This window comes from Hypomesus transpacificus, chromosome 8, assembly GCF_021917145.1.
Source record: "Hypomesus transpacificus isolate Combined female chromosome 8, fHypTra1, whole genome shotgun sequence".
Lineage (NCBI taxonomy): Eukaryota > Metazoa > Chordata > Actinopteri > Osmeriformes > Osmeridae > Hypomesus > Hypomesus transpacificus.
In genome coordinates, this window is record NC_061067.1 from 8,164,925 (window position 1) to 8,189,168 (window position 24,244).

Sequence of the window (24,244 nt, forward strand, 5' to 3'; positions counted from 1 at the left end):
TCCTTCATCTCTGTCTTGGTTTCGCTAACTATCCAGTCAGCTCCGATCCTAAGATCAGGGTGTTGTCTGCAAAGCTGAGTGATCTTCTCTCCAGGGGGTCTGTTGATTGGGATGCACACTGTGCTCTGTATGGTGGTTCCCAGAAACTCTGAACTGAACTTCTCCATCAAGCCCGTTAAACTGAAAGCACCATATAGTAATAACTGCGATGTTGTCATTATGTATAATGTAGCAATCAGTGGTTTGTAGCAGTAGTTGGCTTGATTTGAGTTCATCCGTACCACAGATTCTTTCCAATCAACAGATTACTTAACTAGCTGGCCATCGTCAGTTTAACTGGAAGGTGGATCTAACAGACATCTAGTCTAAAGCATGGCTCCCTTCCAGCTGCTCAAACACAGGAGGGGGAAGCTGGGTGGGACTGACCGTCTTTGACACAGTAGGATTCTGGGAAACGGATGCGTCTGGGGACACGCTTCATGTGAGCGGTTCCGTCAACCAGCTTAGATTACAGACGATCAACAGGCACCTGAAATAGCCCACGTGCCCTTTTCCCTCCAGTGTACTTCCAGGTCTGCAGAGTTCCTCCATTCCCCTCTAGGAATAGATGGAGAACATGGAGGGGAAACATTTCCCCAGAACCCCGACTCCAACGCTGTGATATTGGATCACGCGACGCTTCGTAGACATTTACCAGGCGATGTCCTGGGAAGTTTGGGAACGTGAAGAGGGCCTCAAACTTCACTACTCAGAGAAAACACTGTTGTTACGCTCCCTTCCAGAGCTTTTGTATGTGTATATGTTTTAATATATGTTTTAATATATGTGCATATTAGTATCTTTGTCTCGTATGCTTTTTATGTAAGGAGAGAGAATGTGAAAAGGGGTTTCCTTCCATGTGTCAGAAAGTGGAAGCCCAGCTTCTCACTACTGTTCTCCAATGCACCCCCCTCCCCCCCTCCTACCAGAAGAAGTTATGTTTGCCTGTGTGCATCCAGCCAGTCCTGCTGCTAGTCCAACTCTCTGGTTTTCTATCTGCAGTCTCGTAAGAGTAGGGGTTTCTACTGAAATGAATAAAAAGGATCTTCAGTAAAGACTGGGGGATTTTCATTCACTCATTTTTTACAAAGTTACGTTATTAGAGTTGTTACAAATAAGTTATGTAATTTGCAGTCTCACAAATCATACTTTTGGTTACATTATGAGCGAGGCCCCTAATTAGACGGCTTGTAAAACTAAACAAAACTCCAAACAGCTTTGTGGCATTTTGTATTTATTGCTGTTAATTCCAGGAAACAGTTTCAACAATTTGCATAAAATCCAAATTTGCTCTAGAAATATATTTGACCTTTCCAGTACATAACATTTAGATATCAAAGAATACAGTAAACATACAATGAAGGGTACCACTTGAACCCTTCCATATACAGTACAGCATTTTAACCCATTTAAAAGTTCAACAATTACGACTGGTAGGCGCGTTATGTACAACCCCAAGCTCTCATTGGTGCTTCATTCACCACATCACACATGGTCCACGTCTTCTCCCTGCGCTGTCTGCAGAGGCCGTCCAAACTGACAGATGACATCTGAAAAGCGAGTCGGAACAGATCTCTGTTTTTGTTCAAAATCAAGCAAAAAAAACGTCTGTGTGTTTCAGCAATGGGGGGGGGGGGGGGGGGGGGGGGCAAAGGGGAGTCTTCATGTGTTTAAAGACAAACGGCATCAAAGAAAACGTTGACTATTCATGACATCTGAGAAATAAAAAAATTAAGTTGCTTTCTGGAAGTGTGTGTTTGCAACGTGTCGCCTCCTACGTCACCAGAATTCGAAACAGGTGAAACTGATTCTCAACGTCCTTGTTCTGTCTAGGGGCATACCCACATCTGTGTAGGCTACCTACCCAATCCTGACCTCCGCCTGACTCAGAAATATCTTTAAGAGTTCAATTGTCATTTAATGGTTGTATACATTGCAACGTTAAAAAGAGAATGTACTGGGTGTGTGGGTGTGTGTGTGTGCATAGATATTTCACTACATTTACCGATGCACAAACAACATATGCAATACAGTCAGATATATCAATGAATGTAGATATCCAACTTCTGCACTGAAGCTATATCAGTCAAGAAATATCGACGAAGAGGGCAGAAAACAAACTCCAAGTATAGGTAAGGCCTCATTTGCCACTCTAGTGCGGTAGTAGTAGCCTGGGTATAAACTGAATGATTACACATCAACAACCTTAATCCTGACCACTCTGGCCTGTACCAAATATTTTTGAAAGAAAGTTTCAAATACTGAAGGTGTGTTTGATTACGCTTGGATGACAAGACAAAACAGTGTCAAAGGCATACTGAAGCAATGGAACGATTTCTTCCAAATTGGATTAAAAAAAAAATGTCTCCCTCTAGTGTTCAAAGTTCTGCATAGCAGCTCTGCATTGAAATGGCAAGACGGGCTCTGGATCGACATTGCACGTTAAAAGATGGGTTTCTTTACGTGGGCAAATTTGTGAGCCACATAGCCGGGGAGACTTGAAAGGCCCCTGCATCAGCAGGGTAGTAGTGTGTTTTAGTGTCATCACTTGTCCCCACTGCTCTGCAACCGAGCTCGTTTTAGGGACTTTTTCAGTGCACTGTAGACGAGTTCCTGGTAGCTATAGTGCATGTTGTCAAAGAAACGAAGGGAAAAAAATAAAGTTTTTCGAACAAACCAGCAGCATTTTAACATTGACAGACATAATGCTTGCTATGCCTTTCACATTATATCAAGTGGCAAACGCTCATCAAGAAACCTCTTTTTTTTGTTGATACCGCCAGTTCTTGACAACAAGAAATGAAAACCATGTTTTACATTCAAAAACAGCAAAATAAAACAGCGGAACAAATCCAGCTTTTCTTTTTTTTCTTTTTCTTTTTAACATTTCCTTTATTTGTTCTGTATTTTAAATCGTTCGTAGCTGCTGTTCGGTTTAAACAATAAAAACAATTCTAGCCGACAGAATGATCGTAAGTAGGCATAAATATACCGTAGTATAAAACAAACTAAGAATAGAAAAGTCCTAAGTCTGAGATCAAAGTTGGCTCTTCGTAGAATCCGAGGACAACAGAAATATTCTCCTACTCAGCCGCTGTTAACAGAGGTGGTGTTCCTAGTAACGTCACAAATAAGTTAGTAAACACAAGCGTGCTCTCCGCTGCCAGTCTTCAGTGCATAAATACTACAAGCCACAGAGAGGGAAGAGAGCGGTGGGGTCGGGATGTGGGTTAAAGGTCATCTCTATGGAGACGAGAGCGCCACAATAAGCGCTCTCCTGGTTGTCAGTTGGAAGTTCACCTCAGGCACAAGAACCCAGGCTGTCCGGTGGATCCTCGCACCTCGCGTCAGCCCCCTTCAGGAGGTCAGAAAACCACAACCAAGACAGAGACTGGAGGAGATCCTTCTAACCCCCCTCCACTCAACCCCGCCCCCCGCCCCCCGCCCCCCTCAGGGAGCACAAGCTCTTCAGCAGACCGCTCACTGAGCAGGAAACATTAAGTGGCGTCGACCAGGAAAGGTGGCTTTCATCGTCAGTCTGCGTTGTCGAGCGCTTCGGAGGCGTGAGAGGTCGGATACTTCAGCCGGAACCCCCCTGAGAAACGGAGAGAGAGAGAGGCAGACAGAGAGGGAGAGAAATGGAGATTGGTAAAGGAGGGGAAAGAAGACAGAAAGGCGTCAGTGGCACACGTTCAGACAACAAGAACCTTGTGATTAGATCCAACAACAAACGGAGGGACAGAGAAACGGAGAAAGGAAAAGAACACGTGACCAAAATGGAGAGAAGGATGGAACTGAGGAGGAGGTGGGGGGGGGGGGGGGGGTGAGAGAATGAGGAACGAGGACGAGGAGAAATGATACAAAAAAAAAAAAAACTCAAAAGATAGGGGGGATCCACGGAGATAGCTGACAGAAGTCCCAACCTGAACCTAGCTCCTCTCCTCTGTCCTGTCTGCACTGTGTTTTAACTGCTGCTGAGCTTGCCCTGCCGAGAGAGTGGAGAGGGAGGGGGCCCCCCCCGGGCAGGGAGACAGGAGAGACGCACACACACACACACCCAACACACACACAGCCACACACACACACACCCATACCAGCGTACAGCCCTTCAGTGTAATGTCAAGGACTGAAGCTGCCCCCCCCACCCTCAAAAAAAAATAGTCTGGTCTGGTTCGAGAGGGGTGGAGGAAGTCGCTCGGCTCGTTCTAAGGGCGGCGAGGGAGCGAGAAAGAAAGAGAGCGCGCGTGCGTGCGGGCAGGCGGAGGAGAGCTTGGAGACGGGCCCCGGGGGGGGGGGGGGGGGGGGGGGGGGGAGGGGTCCCGACGAGGAGCCGTGACCCTTGACCTCTACTTGGAGAGACGCAGCAGGGGCCTGGCTAGCGGGAGGGGCCGTCCGTAGAAGGCGTGGACTGCCCCGCCTCCTCCTCCCCGGTCGCCCCCCTTCCCCCTGAAGCCGACCCCGCCAGCGCTGGAGGTAGCATTACCTTGCTGGGAGGAGTCTATGGAGGGCTGCTTGCAGTCCTGGGCGTAGTGCCCACTGACCCCACAGTTGTAGCAGGACACGTTGCCGTTCTTCTTGTTGACGCCGGCCCCACCCAGGCCCCCCACCGCCTGGCCGCCCACCAGGCCCAGGGTGGAGGGGTACACGTGCTGGTAGAACCTCTGGCTGAACGGCGCCATCTGCTGGAGGCTGTACCCGGCCGCCTGGCCGCCCAGCACGTGGTCCGAGTGGCCGTGCGTGTGCATCAGCGCGCCGGCGGGGGGGGTAGGGCGGGGGCGGGGCGCTGGGCGGGGGGAAGAAGGGGAGCTGGGCGGCGCCGTTGGTCTGGGCGGCCGTGGTGAGGTAGCTGTTGCTGCACAGCGACGTCAGCTGGAAGAGGGGCGGCACGCCGAACATCTGCCGGGGCGCCATCTGCGGCGGGAAGAAGAAGGAGGCGTGGCCGGCGGTGTTCCCCGCGGCGCTGCCGCCGCCGCAGTTGCCCCGGCAACCGCAGCTCCCGCAGCCCATCGGCGGCTGCGGCTGGGGAGGAGTGGCCTGCGCTTGCGGCGCTTGCGGGCCCTGCTGCTGCTGCTGCTGGGACACGACGGCGCTGTGGGCGTTGCTGCCGCCGCCGGCGCTTCCGCAGGTGGTGCTGTTGATGTAGGAGGTGGAGTCGCTCTGCGCCGTGCTATGGGTCAGGGCTGGGCTGGGGCTGGGGGCGGGCCCGGGGGTGTGGGTGGGGACGGAAGGGGGGACCGCCGACTGCAACGTCTGTAGCTGTCCAGGAGAGGGCGCCAGTCCCACCCCCGCCGCTCCCAGGGAGGGGAGGGCAGAGGCGGGGATGTGGGGGAGGGTGTAGGGGGAAGGCAGGCCGGAGGGCAGGGCCAGGCCTGGGTGTTTGGCGTGGCCTGGGTCCACCAGGGTGACTGAGGAGGAGGGAAGGGCTGGGCTAAGAGGGCCGGCGTCCGGGCTGGGGTAGGCAGGCTGGAGAGGTGAGCCGTACGCCTGGCCAGGAGCGATCACGCTGATCGCCCCCACGGGAGGCTGGTGGGAGGCCACGGCTGACATCCCCTCTGAGCCGGTCAGGGGGGCTGCCGTCTTAGCCCTCTGGACCAGGGCCTGCAGGCCAGGGCTGCCGGGCCCGTGCAGGCCCAGGGAGGGTGCACCGAATGCGGGGAGCCCGGCCGGCGACACTCTCTTCTCTGGGTCCCCTGGAAGTGGCATCGCGGAAGGCACCAGGGCCACGGGGATCATCAGGGCCCCACCCGAGGCCTTGGCGTCCGGGGGAGGGGCTGCAGGGTGTGGCGCCTCGGGGTGCACAGCCCCGTTGGGCAGCATGTAGGGCATGGGGTGCATGAAGGAGAGAGGGGGGAACTGGGGGCTGGGGTCCCGAGCGAGGGCTTCCAGGCCGGGCTTGGTGCAGCCGGAGGACAGGGGGTGCGTGGAGGCCCCGGAGCCGACGATCGCCTCCTGCTGGCGGGGGAAGAAGGAGCCGTCTGGGCCTCCTTTACTGGAGTCATCAGAGTGGCTGTCAGTGTCTGAGGGAGAGAGGGAGAGAGGGAGAGAGGGAGAGGGAGAGGGAGAGGGAGAGAGAGAGAGAGAGAGGGAGAGAGGGAAAGAGGGAGAGAGAGATGAGGTCAATAGGGCTGGGATGTCACTTTCAAGTCTGTGGTGTGTTTCGTGTGAGTGTTTCAGCGAGTACACGCCGAGGCGAACGCTACCCATGTGGCATTGTTCCCACCCTCCGCTGCGTTCTTTACTTCAACGTGCACGTCGGAAAGCTACGTCCGCCAGGAGGCAGGTCAGTGACAAAAAACGATTCGCCGACGTCCGATAGTGTGTGCGACGGCAGTAACCGTGGGGACAGAGCAGGGCTATGGGATGCGTGAGTGTGCGTCGGCGTGCGGGCGCTCTCCGCGCTACCTTTGTTCTTTTCGTCCTCGCTGTCCAGGCTCTCCCGTCCGTCACGCAGGGGGCTGGAGGGAGAGCTGTAGCTCTCGGACGACATCGACCCGTACGGATCCTGTCCAGACCCCACACCTCCGTCTACACACACACACACACACACACACACACACACACACAATGTTACCTCGTTGAACATGTGAACCCAGTAGCCATCTTCATAGTTCAGGAATTGACGAGCTCCAGTTATGACACAGCCCCAAACCTAATCAAGACTGCCCTCTAGTGCTTCAAACCGCTCACTACAGGGTCAATGACCAAAGACTCCATTTGCTTCGAGTCTCACGAGCAAACCTTTGGCAGACGCGCCCGTGCTCCGACTCACCTCGGCTCTCTCGCCCTCGTCGTGGCAACGGCAACGCCATGCCCCCGTTGGTCAGACAGGCGGGTCTGCCTTCCTTCTCCCTGAAAGACGACACACACACACACATCCAGTTGCCACGGCCGCTCATGGAACATCCGAGGCGCAGCACTGTGCCGTTGGGTTAGCATACGAGGGGCGATGCAAAGACCAAACTAGGCTGACTCCCGACTGCTGGCACTGTTAGCACAGCAAGGTGCCCTCTGTGACCCGAGAGTGGGGGAAGGCTGAAAGCAGTCACTCTGTGTTAGCCTCACATAGCCATTTCCTGTCAGGGCCCAGTTGGTTGGAGGGGCACTGTGCTGCCAAGCAAAACAGCCTGTCTGTGTATACACGCCACACAGAATCACAGTCCTCTGGAGGGACGGGACTGTACATGACGACGTACGTGTGTGTGTACGTGTGTGTGTGTGAGAAAGACACTGAGAGAAGTGTGTCACGTCGGAGGAAGGGACTCTCCCGTGCATTTCTATACTAGTTCCCAACTTCCAGGAAGTCCATTTGGGTGCCTGGCACCAGTTGGTCGTTGTGCTGGCTCTCCTGGAGCCTGCTCCTCCCAGGGAGCATCTGCCCTGGATTACACGGCGTCCCCGCAGGCTGGGAGCGACCACTGGTGATGTGTACTAAGTGGCTTTGCCAGCTCATCACTTCTCATCAAGGCTTACCTGTCGGGTGCCTGTGGGCGGGGCCTGTTCTTGCAGTTCCTCCTCTCGCCATCCTGACAACAACGGGGGGGGGGGGGGGGGGGAAACGGAGGTGATTAGGACCCAGGGGTGAGTCACAACACTGTGCTACCTAGCCATGTCTCATGTCTCACGTGGGGGGGATGGGCGCATCTGTGTGTCTGGACCCCTGTAGGCGACTAGGTGTCATGACACGCTGGCGCTTGTTTTCCATTCTGAACTCCAGCTACTGGAGTGGACGACTGTTGGATTGGATTCTGGGAAAGGATACGAGGTGTGCGTATGTGCCTGTGTGTTGACAGGAAGGAATCACTCCCACTGAACAGAGATTCTGGAGTGTTCTGGAGTGTAACGACTGGTAACAAAGATGCACTCCCTTTGTCAGAATGTGTACTATGACCCCTGTTGGAATGACATTCAGGGTTTTGCTACACAAGTGTGTTTGGTTTTGACCATACAGGTACAAATGCAGTCACATGACCGGGCCAAGCAAGGTTCGGACTCTGACCCGGGAGACAGAGGTCAAAAGTTGGCACGGCGTTACCTGATAGCAGCTGAATTCATACAATATACATCTGTTAAGCTTATCAGGTCCCGTGTGCCAATCAATTCCACATTAAGCTGCCTTTCCACACAAAGCCTGTTTTATCTTCACAGCACACACATCCCTGCTGAGCTTCAATCAGCATGTGGGGGGGGGGGGGGGGGGGGGGGGGGGGTCATCATGACACAATACATGACACAATACACGACACAATACACACACGCTCGATATACCGTTACTGTGTCTGGATAAGCCAGCGAGTTGGGGATAACACAGGATATATGTTTCTTTTCTCTCTCGCTGCTGTGAGAGTGTGTGTGTGTGTGTGTGTTTGGCTTCTTGATAAAGAGAGGTGTTAGGGTTAGTCCCACCGCCAGTCCAACGCTGTGACCGAGTGGGAATTTAAAAGAATGGGTTTTGACAGCAGAGCGCGAGCGCGCACACACACACACCTGACGTCACTAAAGCCAGAGAGAGAGGAAGCAGTCCTGTGTGGCGGTGTGTAAGACAGACACACACTCCAGTAACCTAGTACATCCAGTGTCCTGGGTACCGTTTGATTAATCTACAACAGGCGTGCCCAGGATTATCCAGCGCCTACTCACTCATGAAAGATTAGAACATTCACATCCCGCGGGGGCGCCCCCTTAGCTCCCTGGGTCCTAGTGCCTACCGTTAAGGCTAATGCCTAACGCAGCTGCACACTCTCCCTGCTTTCCTGTCCTGCAACTGTCCTAGCGATAACATTAAGCTGAAAAACCTGAAAGGAATTCACATCTTAACAAAGTTGCAGCCAGTGGCCTGAGGTGGGTGATACAGAGGATAAGCGTTGTGTGTGTGTGTCAGTGTGTGCGTGTGACAGGGAAGGTAAATGAAGTGTGGGCGTGCGCGTGTGACACAGAGGGTGGTGTGTGTGTAATGCGGAGGCGTAAGGAGTCCAGGGGGAGGGGGGGTCTATCTGACCTGCTCCGTGCCCAGGTCACCGTGCTCCTGAGACGCCTTCAGAGAGCAGCTCCGCCTCCTCCACTCCGGCTGGCCGTTCAGCTCCGCCCCGTGGCCCGCCCTCCGGCTCTCCCCCTGGGGACCTTTGGCACTGGAGACACGGTTGCGGGAGAATTAGCTGGGTGAACTCAGCGTACCAGACAGTAATGGGGTGTGTTGAGGACAGAACCAGATGAGCAGGTGGGAGCTGCCATATCGGTGCTCTTCCCAGTTCAGTACCACAGATTCCAGGAGTGTATTATTTATACATTATAATGTAAAGTGTAGAGTATTTTGTAATGCTGAGTGTATAGAGTATGGTGCAGTGTATAGTTCATAGTGTGTAGTGCACAGTGTATCGAGTATGCTGCTTAGTGTACAGGGTTCAGAGGAACTCACCCTAGACTGGGGCTTTTACTCCCAAGTTTCTTCCTTTGTCCTTGTAAATATGGCTCAAAGTCTGAGGACAAGAGAGACAGCATCCATTGAATTCTCCCTCTTCCTCCTCTGAATGAATTCAACATTAACACGCAACCATTCCGTTTGGTGGCCTAATATTAACGTAATTGGTTTAGGCTAAGCTCTGACACGGTCCCATCCCCACATACAGTCAGCAGGTCTAGAATGAAGTACTATGTCGGTTTTGGTGGCGCCCTCCTGAAACTAGGTCACCAGAGAGTTGTGTGGCTGCTAGCTGCCCTTGAGAAAGCGAGCGTGACCGTCTGAAGGTTACGGCTCTCTCCCCATCCTCCGCGGGCTCTTGTCCTCCTCCGCCAGTCGGCTCTGGTGCCAACTGGCTGACACACGCGGCTGCCATGGCCCCGGGGAGGCTTCTCATGCTACATGTACAAGTGTTTAGCACTGCCACTGGCAGTTTCATGATTCGACGCATTTCCCCCAAATAAAAGGCTATCTACTTACTATAAAAAATAAAACGTTTAGAGTACATTGAATATAATGAGAACGAGCTAAATTTACGGTCGCAGCGGCCCACAGAGCTATTGTCTTGGTGTACAGTACGGTGACCGCATAATGACAGGGGCTGGCATTAGCATGGCTAAAGCTAGCATTAGCAACGGCTAGGCCTGTGATTAGCTCTGGGCCCACAGCGTGGACAGACAGACAAATATAGCCCTGCAATGTCAGGGTGGGAAGGAAAGAAAGAAAAGGGGACACTGAAAGAGAGAGAGTTCAGGCTTTCCAAACCTCCTCCCAAAATAAACAGGGGGACAAGGCCAGGAGTGCTAGCTAGCCAGAGACGTAGCCACAGCTCGTTAGCAATTCAGCCACTAGTAGTAGGACTTCCTTTTTCCCCTATGAGCTGAGCCAGGGAAAGAATCCCACGTATTTCTTCCACTACTCTGGTGGAAAAGACATCAATCAACACCTAGTACAGGTTACTGAGGGGAGAGGGTTGTTTCCCAGACTTCACATGTGGGTGAGCTGGCCACTGAAGAGCCATGTTTCAAGAATGGGTCCCTTCGTCCACACACAGGTGATTAGGCAAGGAATGAAGGAGCTGCAAAAACTACAACAGGCTTTGTTGTGTTTTTCTTTAATGTTGCTTTGGATCGAAAAGTCAGCTAAATTAATCAAATGCACTGTAAATGTAACTCCTTACTGTATTGCTACTCACTGATTCGAGAACTGTGGACTAGGTGACTGGACTTGGGGGTATGGGTTGGTAGAGGGCAGGTTTCTTTGGGGCGAGTGTGTGTGTTTGTTGGGGGAACATACACACCTTCCTCTTGGCTGGAAACTTCTGAGCAGTCCTCTTTGTAGGCCTTCCCCAAAACAATATGACTACCTGGAGAAATGGATATGAGGCACGATGACAAGAAGGTAGCAAGCTGTGCAAGACAACAGACTTCCTACAGAGAAACAAAACAGACCGTCCCCTCACCCACACACCCCTAATTAAGCTCACTTGACAGTTAGGCTCATTTACTCTGGTTTCAAGTCTCTTGGTGTTTTTTTCCTTCTGATGCTCGTAATTAGTGTCTGGTCTTTCTCCCTCTCTGGAGTCAACTGTCACTCAATCACCATCTGCCTCCTGGGGTGGGTATACACCCCCCTTTCTCGCTCTCGCTCTCTCGTAAGCTGGAGTCAGGTGGGTGCGACTCCCAGCTGGTTTCAGTGAGACACCTGAGGTGCGAACACTGGGCAGGTGTTCAGGGGGTTTAATCAGTCCAAACAGACATGGCTGAGCAGGCACACCTTCCAGAGTCTTCTCTCTGGAACCTAACCCTCCAGCCTGAGGACACGCAGCACATAACCTGGGTATTAATAGGAGCTAATGAGAGCACTACTACTACTACTATGTCCTACTGTGTGTGTGTGTGTGGTGGGGGATCCCTCTTGACCATACCTACACACTCTCTCTGTATCTCGTTCTCGTTCTCTTTTTCCAGGGATCATCCCTTTCTACACCTGCTATGGTAGTTTGCTTGGCTTTGCCGGCCTCTCGGATCACGAGCTTGTGTCCTGAGGGCCCAGGCATGACTAGGCCTGGCTCGATCACGTCCCATACAAGCTGCTCAGACTGGCCCTGCGCCGCCAACACATCAACGCCCCTTCCCTTGTCCTTCACAGTGTCTCCCTCTCTCGTTCACTCCCTCCCTCTCTCTCCATTCTCCCCAGTTCCCTCCCTCTATAGTTCCCTCCCTCCATTCCACTCACATTCTCCCTCCTCCTCTTCCCTTTCTCCATTCATCGCTCCTTCCCTCCCTCCCTCGCTCCATCACCAGCAACTTTCACTCGGCCTCCCTGCCCTCTCCCTACCTTCTATGTGCTGCCCTCTCCCTCCCGCCCTCCCTCCTCTTCAGCCCCTCCTCCACCTCCGTCCTGCAGGAGGTTCCCCCAAGGACACGCTGACCCCCTGCTTTTTCCCCTCTAATAAAATCTCTGACAGTCACTCGGGCGTTTGGCGACGGCAGATCACATCCTCTCTCCGCTCCCTCAGCTCTGCTCGTTTGAAATGGAAGGAAATCTCATTTCGCTCCCGGAACACTTGCTTCTAATCCACTTTTACTGGCGCCGTAAAAGAGTTGGCAGCTCAGGGGCTGATCCAAGATACACAAGAGGTATATGAACTGAGAGAATGGAGTAAGGAAGTGTGTGTGTGTGGGGGGGGGGGGGGGGGGGGGGGGGGAGGGAGGGGGGCTTGGTAACACAGTTTCTCTAACTCCGTCTAAATTCAATGTGACGGGTACCCCTTGGTAGAATAGACTGACTGTCTGCAGAATCACATTCATAATCCCTGTAGTGTCCTCTGATTCAAACCAGCTTTCCCTTCACTGAGCCTGCGGAGGTGAGGAGCTAGGCTGGGCTAGCATTGCACGACAAACAACTGGATCAGGATCAGCACTGTAGAAACTCCCACAGATGACATTGGTTATTGACGACAAGGTCTTGTATTCTACGCACGGTTGAACTGCATATCTCTATACCGAGAGAATACTACATCAGGTCTTTGCCCCTAAACCTCATCTAGACTCGACTATTGACCTGGAGAGATGTGTGAATGAGCTGCATTCCTCCGTACAGAGTGGCAGGTCAACATAGTCTAGTCAGATTCCCATATATGGTCATCCTGATGGGAGGTGTTGAGGCCTGGCCCCGCCCCTCTTCTCCCTTAGCTCCACCCCTCTCTGCTGGACTTTGCCACAGCGACCCTGTTGTTGGGTCTGCCAGGGCATCAAGCTCACCCGACTATCAAACCCCACCAGGGGCTTGGCAGGATGTATGTGCGCATACACACATACCGTTTCTATGTGTGCGCGACACACACACACACACACTAACCGCTTCTTCATGGGAAGACGTAGCGTACACACACACACTGAGCCCAGAGGGGGGCTAGGCCTCCAGACCAGCCTCTATCACTCTGTTGATTTAGGATGATTTACTGGTCTAGCAAGGGCCTGCTCTCCCTAAACACAGGCATGGGGGAGCCTGGGGGGCCTTCATCAATCTGCCCATGGGGTGGGGGGGCTGGAGCTGGGTGTGGGCAGCACACACACACACGAACACACCGTACTTACATTTGCTGCAGAGGAGGTTGGAGTCGAAGCGAAAGAAGCTGCAGACCTTCCTGGTCTGTCTGAAAGACTGTGGAGCCGACAGAAGCTTCTCTCTGTGAGAGAGAGGGAGAGAGAGAGGGGGGGGGGGGGGGGGGGGAGAGAGAGAGAGGGTAGACAGATCAGTTACTTAACCATACAAATATGTCTTTGATCCTAACGATCCCAAGCGCTCTTCAATGCCACTCGGAGTGAAGGTGTAAAACGAAAAGAGAGAAAAAGAACAGAGCAGAATCCAGAGCAGTTCAACACATTCAGTGGGAATCAGATTCCACTCGTGTTGGTCCACTGACGCGGCTGAGAGCTGACCTACATTAGGGATGAGGACCGGAGTCGTCCCTCCCACTCAAACAAAGTCTGTTTCTTTGAGATCCGCTCCTTGCTTTCCAATTCATAGCTCGTTGCCACGCAACTTGGAAAAGGCCAATATTTGATCTGCTCCAGCCCCAGATAGAGAGATAAACACGGCTGCTGTCGCAACACAGCGCGGACGGTCTGACACGTCAAATGGAAAATTGAGTTGTTTGGGACTGCTTTCAAGTGAATAGGCTGGGAGGGTTTAATAGAGCTTCATTTGCAATCTCTGCACAGGCTAAATCCCACATCAGTACCCCAGTCATCAATTAGCACTTAGAGCAGATACGCTGAGCTGAGCTGTATTTCAAGTCGTTATAGGGGGGGTATGGATAGGGCCTTAGCCAATGATCTGCAGACGATCAAACGACACAGTAGAAGTGCTCTCATCTTAACTAACCACAGTTAGTTAACTAACCACAGTTAGTTAAGATAACCACAGCTAACCACAGTTAGTTAAGAAGCATAGTTGTGGTTATGGCTAAACTAGCTGTTTATAGATGACCAACTCTAGACCAGATGAGGAGACACTGTCAAACAACATGTCCTGTCATTGGTCAAAATGAGACAGTAAGGCAGGGGGTGGGGCCACTTGCACTGATTGGTTCTGGAAGAGCCAGGGGCCAAGACTTGCCCTTTTGGTAAGGAATACTAACTAACAAACCAACCTGTTTGTGTGTGTGTCTACAGTAGCCTACATGCTTGTGCAGCTACACCACACAGGGAGTGGGACTGTTCTCTAGCAACTTGAGACTGTTCTGCCTGCTGTGACCCTGAACACACCTATCCACAGACAGCTCTGTGAATCTGTATCCAATCAGAACAAATCTGCCCTGGCAGTCCAGCTCAGTTGTAGCTCCAGTTGGAAGCTTGTCTCTGGGTTCTCTTCCTGGGGTTGTTGAGCTCCACTAGGTGTCAAATGAACCAGCAGCTCTCCCTGCTTCCCTACAGGTGGTGGAAGACACCACAGAGTCTTGCACGAGAGCAGTTTCCTTTCTCACTAGCCAAAACTTTCGCTTTCCAGAAAAACGAAACCGACGGGAAGCTAGCAGAGGGGTGGGGGTGAGCCGTTGCTCTTGACAACCGGGGACCACGCCTCGCGGTTGCCATGCTAACTGAGATACAGTGGGAGTCACGCGTGCTTGTCGAACGACAGGCCTCTGTTAGGCGATTGGTGTTCTTAATATATTTTGGCATCCCTCAGGGATGACCGATAATACCAGTAAGAACGGGTTAGTGATGGTGTGACGCTGTACATAAAAGCAATGCACATTTATGAGTTTCTGGTGTGTGTGACTCCGTTTCAGAGCTCGCTTCTAATCAGTCACACACCAGACAGGAATATTGCGCAGCTTCCCATGGGGAACAGAGATCAACACAAAAAAGTTCAAGCAAAAATATATACACATCTCACTACTCATCTATACTTGAGGAATGTGTAACATTGCTGCCAGGTTGATACAGCACAGGCACTGGGAGGCTGCAGTGACAGGACTCAACCAGGTGACCGACCGCCTCCCTCCCTCCTTCCCTCCCTCCCGACCTTCAAGAGGATGGAACAGCTAGTGTGACCCTGGGGTGGGTGTGAAGGTGCAGACATGGCCAGGCGCAGGGCTGGGCTGAGCGAGGGGGCTGGGCTGAGCGAGGGGGCTAACGGGGGGGGGGGAACCCACCTGAGAGTGCGCTCCACCTCCCTGGTCTCGTGCACGTCTGCATGGCTGAGCAGACACAAGAGGCTCTTCTCAAACCACTCTGCACTCTGCTCCTTCGGCAGCTGCGAGGAGGAGGGGGGAAGGGTAGGGCGGAGGGAGGGAGTGAGATGAGAGGTAGGATAAGGATAAGGGTGAGGAGGCAGAAGAGGGAGGGGAGGTTAGTACACGCTCCACATACTGTACACACAGGAGAATAGGGCTGAGACCCATTTTTCAACGCAATTCAGTTCCCTTCATTTCATTTCATCCCAGAGGAAATTACCAGATCTTACAGACAAACGGACAAACAGCTAAACCAGGTATGCGTGACGCCCGTGCTCTCATTACTGCCACGACTCAAACGGCCCAGTCTGAGGACTATTAACACGGTTGCCGTGACAATACCTTCAGCAGGAAGTTCTCCAGCTCCAGGTGTGTCTTGGTCACCTTGGTGGAAGAGGAGTTGGACCACGTCACCTGGGAGACAAGAGAAGACCGAGTTCACCACAAACTCCACGGAGCAGTCCCACAGTTAGGCTTCAGACAACGGCTTGGATACAATAGTTCTTAGACATCTTAGATCCAGGATTTCAGATAAAGAGGTCCACACGTCAACCAACCAACCAACCAACCAGGCAGTATGCACACACGCACACACACGCACACACACTCTCGCTCTAATACATTGCCTTTGCGATCTAAGTGTTGACTCAAAACTACAAGGCAAACTCAGTCTGCATGTCAAAACAAAGATTTGTTCCACTGAAAAAGGATCATTAAGGCAACAAGACAGTAAGTAAACAATGTCACCAGCCCATAGCGTCAAGGCGCTGGGAGATCCTGGCTGGGCTCTGTAGCAGAAGCTGTATTTGCTTGGTTTTGATGCAAATCTCTACAAAGGTTCGTGTTTGTGTGGGGAAATGTGCTTTCCCAACGTTAGGACTTGACCTGACGCTGTTTTTGTTTTGGCTACGAGGGCCACATCTCAATACTCCGTCCTCACTTCCTGGACCCGCTCTCTTGGCCTCCTTATTGGAGTACGGGAGAGTGAGAGAGAAATCTTTCCTCATTTAAGCGGGCCACTTGACTGAGACCTTTTGGTTTTTGCGTCGACTGCCTAGTAGGTAGCTGCTGCTTGCTATTAGCAGAGGAGAGTTTACTGTCCTCGGTGGACAGATGGAGAGGGGGAATGACTCAACAGTAGTCTGGCATGCCTCACTGTTTTATAGACCATCTCTCTCTTTCTCTCTCCTCCTACTCGTCTTTCTTGCCCCCCTCTCCTCGGACTCCCCACAGAAGTGGCCTCGCAAAGAATCATGTCCCTCAAGAGTTGATGTCCTGAGTTTCCCCGAGAAGTATGGAATTCGACAGACAAAAAAAGGCTTTCATTCTGTATTCTACACAAACACCTCCTCCTCGATGTCATTGTATCAAATCCTGAGAACCCTAAAGCTCACACGCCATGTGTGTGTGTCTCTGTGTGTGTGTGTCTCTGTGTGTGTGTGTGTGTCCTGGCCTCCTTTGCTACAACAACAAGGCCGCTGGGACTGCTGGTGCTAGCTCACACCCTGGGCCACGGAGGAGAGGGAGAAAAGAGGATGAGAACACTAAGAAGGAAGGAAAAAACTGAGGAGGGGTGGGGGGGGGGGGGAGGATGAAAAGAAAGAAAATACGCAAGACAGAAAGACAGATGAAGGGAGGGACTCGGAGGGGGGAAAAAGGGGGTGTCGAGTATTCTCCATGGACACAGGAAGTGACGCACAGGACGTCGATCGTGCAGGAGCAGCGAGAAATCCAGGGGATGATTTTCGACCAGGCCTTCGACGCCATTTACACTGCGAGAGAGAAACGTGCCTGATCGGGGTGATCCCCAGTCAGTCCATGAGGCCCATCCCTCTAGTCTGCAGTATCCTAGCCACAATAACACTCTCATTCTCATTCAAAATGCATTCAAACTGTCTGGGGCCTTGTCCCCCCCCACCCCTCCCCCAGTTCTCTCTCTCTCTCTGCTGGGCAGGAAAGAGAAACTCCCTCGTTTGGAACCAGGCCAGGACTTCATCCCCCTCCACACACTAGAGGTGGTGGTAGAAAGGGGAAGATGGGGTGGGTGTTGGTTGTTAGGTTGAGGTGGGAGTGGTTTAGGAGGGGACTTCCCCTGGAGCCCCTCTAAGGGGGTTGGGGCGAAGGATTTGAGGGGATAGGAAACAAGCTCCCCTTTCATGGCCTGAATGATTAAATCGTGTCATTAGGGAAAAGGCTGTACAGGGGGTAGAGAGAGAGAGGCAGAGAGAGAGAGAGCGAGAGAGCTGCAGAAGGCTTGAGGGGAAAATAACATCCGCACACACACACACACAAAGTTCTGCTCTAGCTATGAAGCCCAGAGAAACCGCACTGCCTGTTGGAGACAGAGAGAGGATCTGATTAATTTTGAGCTGCCCAGGCCAGCCTGTAGTACTGCTGTGTGTGTGCGTGCAGATTAGTCGACATGACACACTCCTGTATGCATGTGTCACCGCTGAACGCGTGCATGACCTTTCCTCAGCTTCTCGCACGATTGGCTGAACAGCTAACAGATATTCTCACCTCTTTCGACGACTACACTGCCCTCGTCCCAGGCACCTCAACTTCACCTCTCACTCCCTCACTGCTCCTCTCTACAACCCTTCTCTCCTCTCACCACCCCCCCTCTTTTGTCTTTCATCGCTTCATTTCTCCGACCGCTCCTATCGAACCGAATCAACCGTGTGAATTATCAGCGCGTCCAGCTCCACGGCATTCCACAGCAAACAAACGCGTCTGTTTATACCACACATACTTCGGTGGAACATTTGATCGGGCGATTAGTCTCACATCATTGGTTCTCTACCCCAGCTGTTTTCCTCGTCGACACAGGCAAGGTCACGTGACCGCCATTGACAAGAGGATAGGCCAATGACTCATCACTTCCTGTCCCACTGTGACAAGTCAGCATGGACTTCTTGTCCGTCTCAGTGGAGAGCAAATACTGTGTTTCCATCTTCTTAAGAGTCCTTGCTTGAAACACCACAGCGGTTCATAGTGATAAGGCAAGTAGCTTCAGCAGCATTATCGTTTCAGCTAAAAATGTTTCGAACGCGACAAGAAAAAAAAACCCAGGATAAGAGGTTTCCTAAAGCAGCCCGTTCCTTTATCCCCTGCTCAATACTCTCTTATTTGATTGGATTTGTGAAATTACACTTCTCTGCACAGCTTGTGTAAATCCTCTTATGTCATATCAGCGATTTCACCAAAGAACGGAGGCTGCCTCGTTCCACACCAGAGTCGAGGTTAACAAAAGGGCAAAGCTACAACATAGAGGTCATTCTGAATGAACCGTGTGCGTATGTGTAAATGCCTGGCCCGGGGCCTGGGATCACGTTACACAGAGGGAGTTCCCCCCTGCAGCCTCTCCTGTCGCTGCTTCCTCAGGTCTCCTCCCCCCTCCCTGGTGATCATGGCTGACCCGCCTGGCTGGCTCTCCTGATGCCTGCACATGACACTGCAGCCACCTCCTCTCTTCTCCTCTCCCTGCTGCTCACCTCGGTCACATCTCCTCTCTCTTTCCCTCCCTCAGTACTCCCAGAGGGAGACCCAAGGGAGGTGACATCATTGATAAACAACCATTCTCTCTCTCTCTCCCTCTCCCTCCCTCTCTCTTATCCAGCAGGCCTCTCTCTCTCCCAGTGTCAGCTGCCAACAGCCCGACACACACACTCCCGGATGTTTAACCCCACAGGTCAGGCAGCTTTTTATATATCCCCCATAGAGGGGGAGAGAGACAGAGAGAGAGAGAGAGAGAGAGAGAGAGAGAGAGAGAAGAGAATGAGAAGGAGAGACAGGAGGAGAGAGGGGAAACAGTGAGGAGACGGAGCAAAGGAGAGATGAGGGGGAAAAGGCAAGGGAAGGACGGAGGGGGTGGTTGAAAGGCAGATATGTAATAATCAGAGGCGTGTATCAGAATGTAGAGTTCATATTTTTCTGTCCTCTTTCTGCGCTCAGTCTTCCTTCTCATGCCCCTCCGGCTTCCTGGAACAGTGACCTCCAGCCTGTTGTGTTCGCGGCCCATGATCCCCTGCTCTCCCTGCTAAAAGACCGTGGCGAGGCCAGAGGAAAAGGCTCAAGCTAGTGTAACGGAGTGAGAACCGTGAAACTCACTCCTCAGGTATGTAAGAGGCCACCCGCGTCAAAGAAGAGCTAGCTTTTCTTTGGCGTAATTGGTAGTGGTCGCGCTTGGCAAGTCGGAGGCCGAGCGTTCGTATCCCGTGAGTGGCGAACTACCTTGTCAGACGGAGCGTGGCTACGGCTCTAACGGACCTGTCACACTCGGCCACCAGAGACTGTCCTAGCCATGTGAGCAGTCAACTCTCAGGGTGACCAGTCTTAACGGGGCTCCGTTGGTCGATCCGGCTACTCTAGTTCGAATCCCAGATACGGTTTTGACCCTTCTGAGTTACAGTTGGGGTTAGCAAACACACCTCAAAATTGTATTCCCTGTCGATTTTGCAGGAGTTCTTCCCGGAGATTCCCTTCAGGACGATCCTCTCAATGTGCACTGCTGGAAGAGACACAAACAAGAGCCCGTCAACAAGATCCTCCATGTGACATACACCGTGATGGTTGGTTGCGGGCAACAATGAGTGTTCACACATTGTCGCTTCGGAAGCATTCTGTTTTCAGTTCATTCGGTCGTGTGAAACGTGTGTGTGTGTGTGTGTGTCCGGGTCTTACTCTCTCTCTGAGCCCTCCTGCTGGGGGGGTTCTGGCCGGAGTGACGAGGCTCCCCTGGGCTCCCCTCCACCATCCCTGGGGGCAGGTACTCCGGTTTATGGGTCACCTGGAGCTGCAGGAGCACAGAGATCCACACAGTCGTTTATCACCCGCGTTGACACAACAGGGGCCCAGCTTTATAAATAAGATCATGCGTGTAGTCACTGCCTATTGCGCTGCATGTGTCCCAAGAGATACTGCCTTCAGGACAATAAAGCCTGGCTTATCTTATCTTAGTTATTCTTCAAACAGGCAATCGACCTCTCGCATAGCCTACAATCACGTCTCGTTTTGGTCAAAACAGACCGCAGACACAAGGCGACTCCTTAAGAGGGAGGACAGGCCGACAGGGGAGGGGGAGGAGTAGTCAAGGACATGCTTTTCAGCACCCCAGCTGGGAACCCACAAGGACCCCGAGCTCTCCTCCACCCTTCCCATGTTCCACAGGAGATTACCAATGGAAGCCTCAAACAATGGACATCTGTCCTCTGTATTCGCCCGGGCTCATCGGCGGAGAGACCAGCTCTGGGGAGTAGCAGTTGCTCCTTCATTGTGGAAATAAGTGGGACATGGTGGGAGAGAGACCCTCCTTTCCCTGTCTTTCTCTTGTCTCTCTGTCGCTCTCTTTCTCTGTGTCAGACCCACATGATCCCTGCCCGCCAGTTTCCAGCACAGTGGAGAAGGCCATAGCTGACTAACTCAGTCTGACAGTTATCCCTGGATGAAGGTCACAGACAGCCATACACACATGCGAGCAGACACACACACACTTATTTCCTCCCAGTAGTGATGGTTGGGACTGATTCTGGATCTATGGAAACCTAATCGGCACCAGTGGGTCACTTAAAGCTGGAGGCCACTTTTCGAAGAAAGTAATGGACCAAAACAACCGAGAGGGTCAGCTGTCGAGGGCCAGCTCATATTTCTGTTGCCAGCGCGCCACTTAGCCTAGCACCCGTGTGGGCTACGCCAAATACAACAGGCCCGTAGGCCTGCTAGTCACCACGTCCACTGCCGGCTTTCATCCATCCATCCCTCCTTCATTCTCGCTCTCCCTGTTCCCTCACTTTGGGGATCTGATGAAGACCAGACCAGCCCAGTGGCCTATATATGGACCTAGTGATTTCATTTGGTGCTAAGTAGGCGTCTGCTACAGCAACACTGTGACTCACGACCATGAAGTCATCACAGGGGTATTTCTGGAACGAGTGGAAGTCATACTGTCAATTCAGGCAGTAACGTGCGTGCGCACGGTAAAAGTATCCACAGGAACGCACACACGTCTTTGCTTCAGTGACTGAGCTCCTGAACTAGGTAGAAGAAGCCTATGTTTGTTGTTACAACACCGAAAAATCTGGAGGTTTCCCCTCAGCGACAGCTTTCCCAGGCTGAAGATATCCCCTCAAGAGCCCAACGTGGAAATGTTTGCCCCTAGATTCAACAAGAACATTACAGCACTTACACCACTGAGGAGAGATAGTGCTGGTACTGTATTGTGCTGTATGACTTTGATCCAAGCCACACATGCTAACCCACTGATTTACTGGTTCTGCTCCTCACAGGCAGGCTTCCACATACCTCTTCCAGACACGGGCCATAAAAATGGGGTTGAGGGTGTATGGGAGTTTGGTGCTGCCGTGGTGTTAGTCATTAGAACCAGAAATAGACAGTGGAGAAAGGGAACACACCCCATGTGACACTAAGGCAATGCTATACCGACTATGCTAATCTATACTCAGTCTGTTCTATTGATTGCCAACCACTACACCTACTATTTGTGTGTCCATTAGGCTATCCTGTGTTCATTATCTCCAAGCTCTCTCTGACAATGTAACAGTCAACCGATGGAATTCTGAAGAGAGGAGATATTGCGAATAGGAATGTTGGTGGAAGGAATATATTTCCCACTTGTGTAAATATTCCTTTGGCTGTCCCCACCCCCACCCTCCCTCCCTCTCTCCTTCCAAACACATGGTACAGTTCCCATGCCTGCCCTCCTTCTGAAGAACACCTCATTTCCTTTCTCCTTGGGTTCTACAGAGGAGTTTGGAGAGTGGAGGTACTGTACATATTGCCTCTCCGGCTCCAGCCAACAGTGTCGTGGCAACTGAAACTCCCCCAAGATTGCAAACAACGTTTAATGTGAAATGCAGGACAGGTGCATTCTACTCTGACTCAGCCCCTCCTCCCCGGTCATTAAAAATCTACATGTAATTTCAGTATTATGATTCAACTGATCGTTAGGTCATATAAATGTAGGCTAGAACCTTGAAAGTTAGTCTTGCAATAAATCCAAATGGGTTTCGAAATGCCCTTATGTTTGTAATGAGGCTGCTTAGCCCTGTTTCTGTACAGTTACAATCTGGTAGGGTGTCTCCAATCTTCATCGAGCGCACCTGATTCTAATAAAATCCCAATTAAGGTCATTTACAACAGGTGCGAACACCTACAGCTCTCCAGGAACTGGAGTTGACAGCCGTGCTTGAGTCAACATCGTGCTGAGTGAACGGAACCTCATCAAGTTAGCCATCTGCATAGGGAATGTTGATACCCTAAGTCATATTTACAGTGGCTTAGATTAGACAAGTATTACTCGGATTTATATCTCAATATTATGTCTGACTGGGCCACGCCCATCCTCCTTTTTCTTAATTGTCGATAATTACACGCTTGCCCGAGACTGGTTGAGTGTGGGGGCAGGAGGGCGAGACTTGTCTACACTCTTTAGGAGGTTTCCATTAATATACAACTTACCGAAACACAAGCACTGAGGTAGTTAGTTGCCTTGGCGATAAATAACTGACAATTTGTGAACCCAGTTACATAACGGGATTCCCCATAGCGTCGTCAAGCATAGTAGCTATGTCGGGTTTAGCAAGCTAACGCGCAAGGCCCTATACTACAGCTACTAGCTAGCTCAGCTGGGCCGGCTAACGTTAGCGATGGCTAACGTCAACTGGGCCCTTTTTCAAGCGAGCAAAACTTAAATATAGCCTTGACAACGTAATTTAAGCTAGTGTTCAACAATAGCTATATAACCACCATTACCTGTGCATTTATTCTGTGCTGATTTTGCTTCCTGTCTTCTTCCATTGCATGTTCAATTTTGTCAAGCTGCATCCTTATCGTTTCCCTCTGGTGAAAAGGGAAAGCTGGGTGCAGTGAGGCCATTGTAAAAAGCAGCGCCAACTGCTCCAGTGGCCCAGTCGCTGCCTCCATCCTATTTTGTTCCGATCTCCCGTATATGTTCCCGTCCGGGCACGGTGGGTGAACCAAGTTATGATGTGGGTCCCTAAATGAAGAGTAGCCATAGTTTTTGTAGAACGAAGCGGGATCCACATGGCTCAGTATCCGAAAGAGTATCCCCGCACATTCTCTACTGTCAGACCCGAGCAGAGACAGACAGACGAGCAGTTTGGACCGAACAACTGGGTCAATAGCGTCAGACAAAATACCCAAATCGTTAGGGGTATTTGCCCTGTTTTCAAAGTCCCGTAGAACGTGATAATCTTTTCGTGCAAGATCCTCTAAACAGGATCCTAAAAAGCGGAGCTCCAACGGCTGACACATATGCAGCAGTCCGCACATAAACTCAACCCTCTTCGCAGAATTCAGGTGCAAACCAAACCACTCGAATACGGTCTCTTTATCTAACTGAGATGGATGTATTCCCAGTCGGGGCGAATCCTCGAATCTATCCGGGACCGAGGGAGAGACCGATCTGGGAATATGGAGATCGGGTTGTTCCAGCTCGTCTTCGGCAGTATCGTCTCCACCTTCGCCCGCCGTTCTCATCGGAAGCTTCATTTTCAGCATTATCAGCTCGGCAGGAAAGGCTTCCAGGCGTAAATTACGGATTGCTGTACATAGTTTAATATTTTAAACGGGTTGTAATCTGAATCGACGTCGCCTTATCAATCTTAGTGTTTTAATATAATCACAGTGACAATCGGCGACCGGCTGTAGCTAGCTAGTTTTCTCGTTCACTGTGTAGACAGCACCCTGGTGGAGTCAGTGAGGTTGCCAGGTTCACCCGCGTGATCCCCCTTGTAAAGTGTCTGTAACCCCCAAACGAAGCAGTGTTTTACAAATGTCTCTAGTTACATGGCTATATGATTTACGTATGCATTAAAAGCCCGTTGCTCGCATGATTTAATTCTCACTGGTGCATTCCCAATTTCATTCTAGAGTGGAATGACTGAACCAGATGTCAGTGTTGACAAAGTTATAGCGACTTCTAGCCATTTCAGAGCCACTTTACCTTAACGTCATAACCACCTGTG

The 24,244-nt window shown here is 51.7% G+C and overlaps 1 protein-coding gene across 1 annotated transcript; it reads right to left on the reverse strand.

Moving 5' to 3' along the window:
- On the reverse strand, positions 1–24,203 carry zcchc2 (zinc finger, CCHC domain containing 2). Its single transcript, XM_047023342.1, is given in 15 exon segments — positions 1–3,634; positions 4,523–4,784; positions 4,786–6,056; positions 6,442–6,564; positions 6,809–6,888; positions 7,510–7,562; positions 9,035–9,164; positions 9,452–9,512; positions 10,794–10,859; positions 13,096–13,187; positions 15,159–15,259; positions 15,582–15,653; positions 19,670–19,749; positions 19,923–20,034; positions 23,010–24,203. Coding segments are annotated over 15 exon segments (3,333 nt in total). The 5' UTR covers positions 23,778–24,203; the 3' UTR covers positions 1–3,572.
- Between the last annotated feature and the right edge of the window lie 41 nt (positions 24,204–24,244).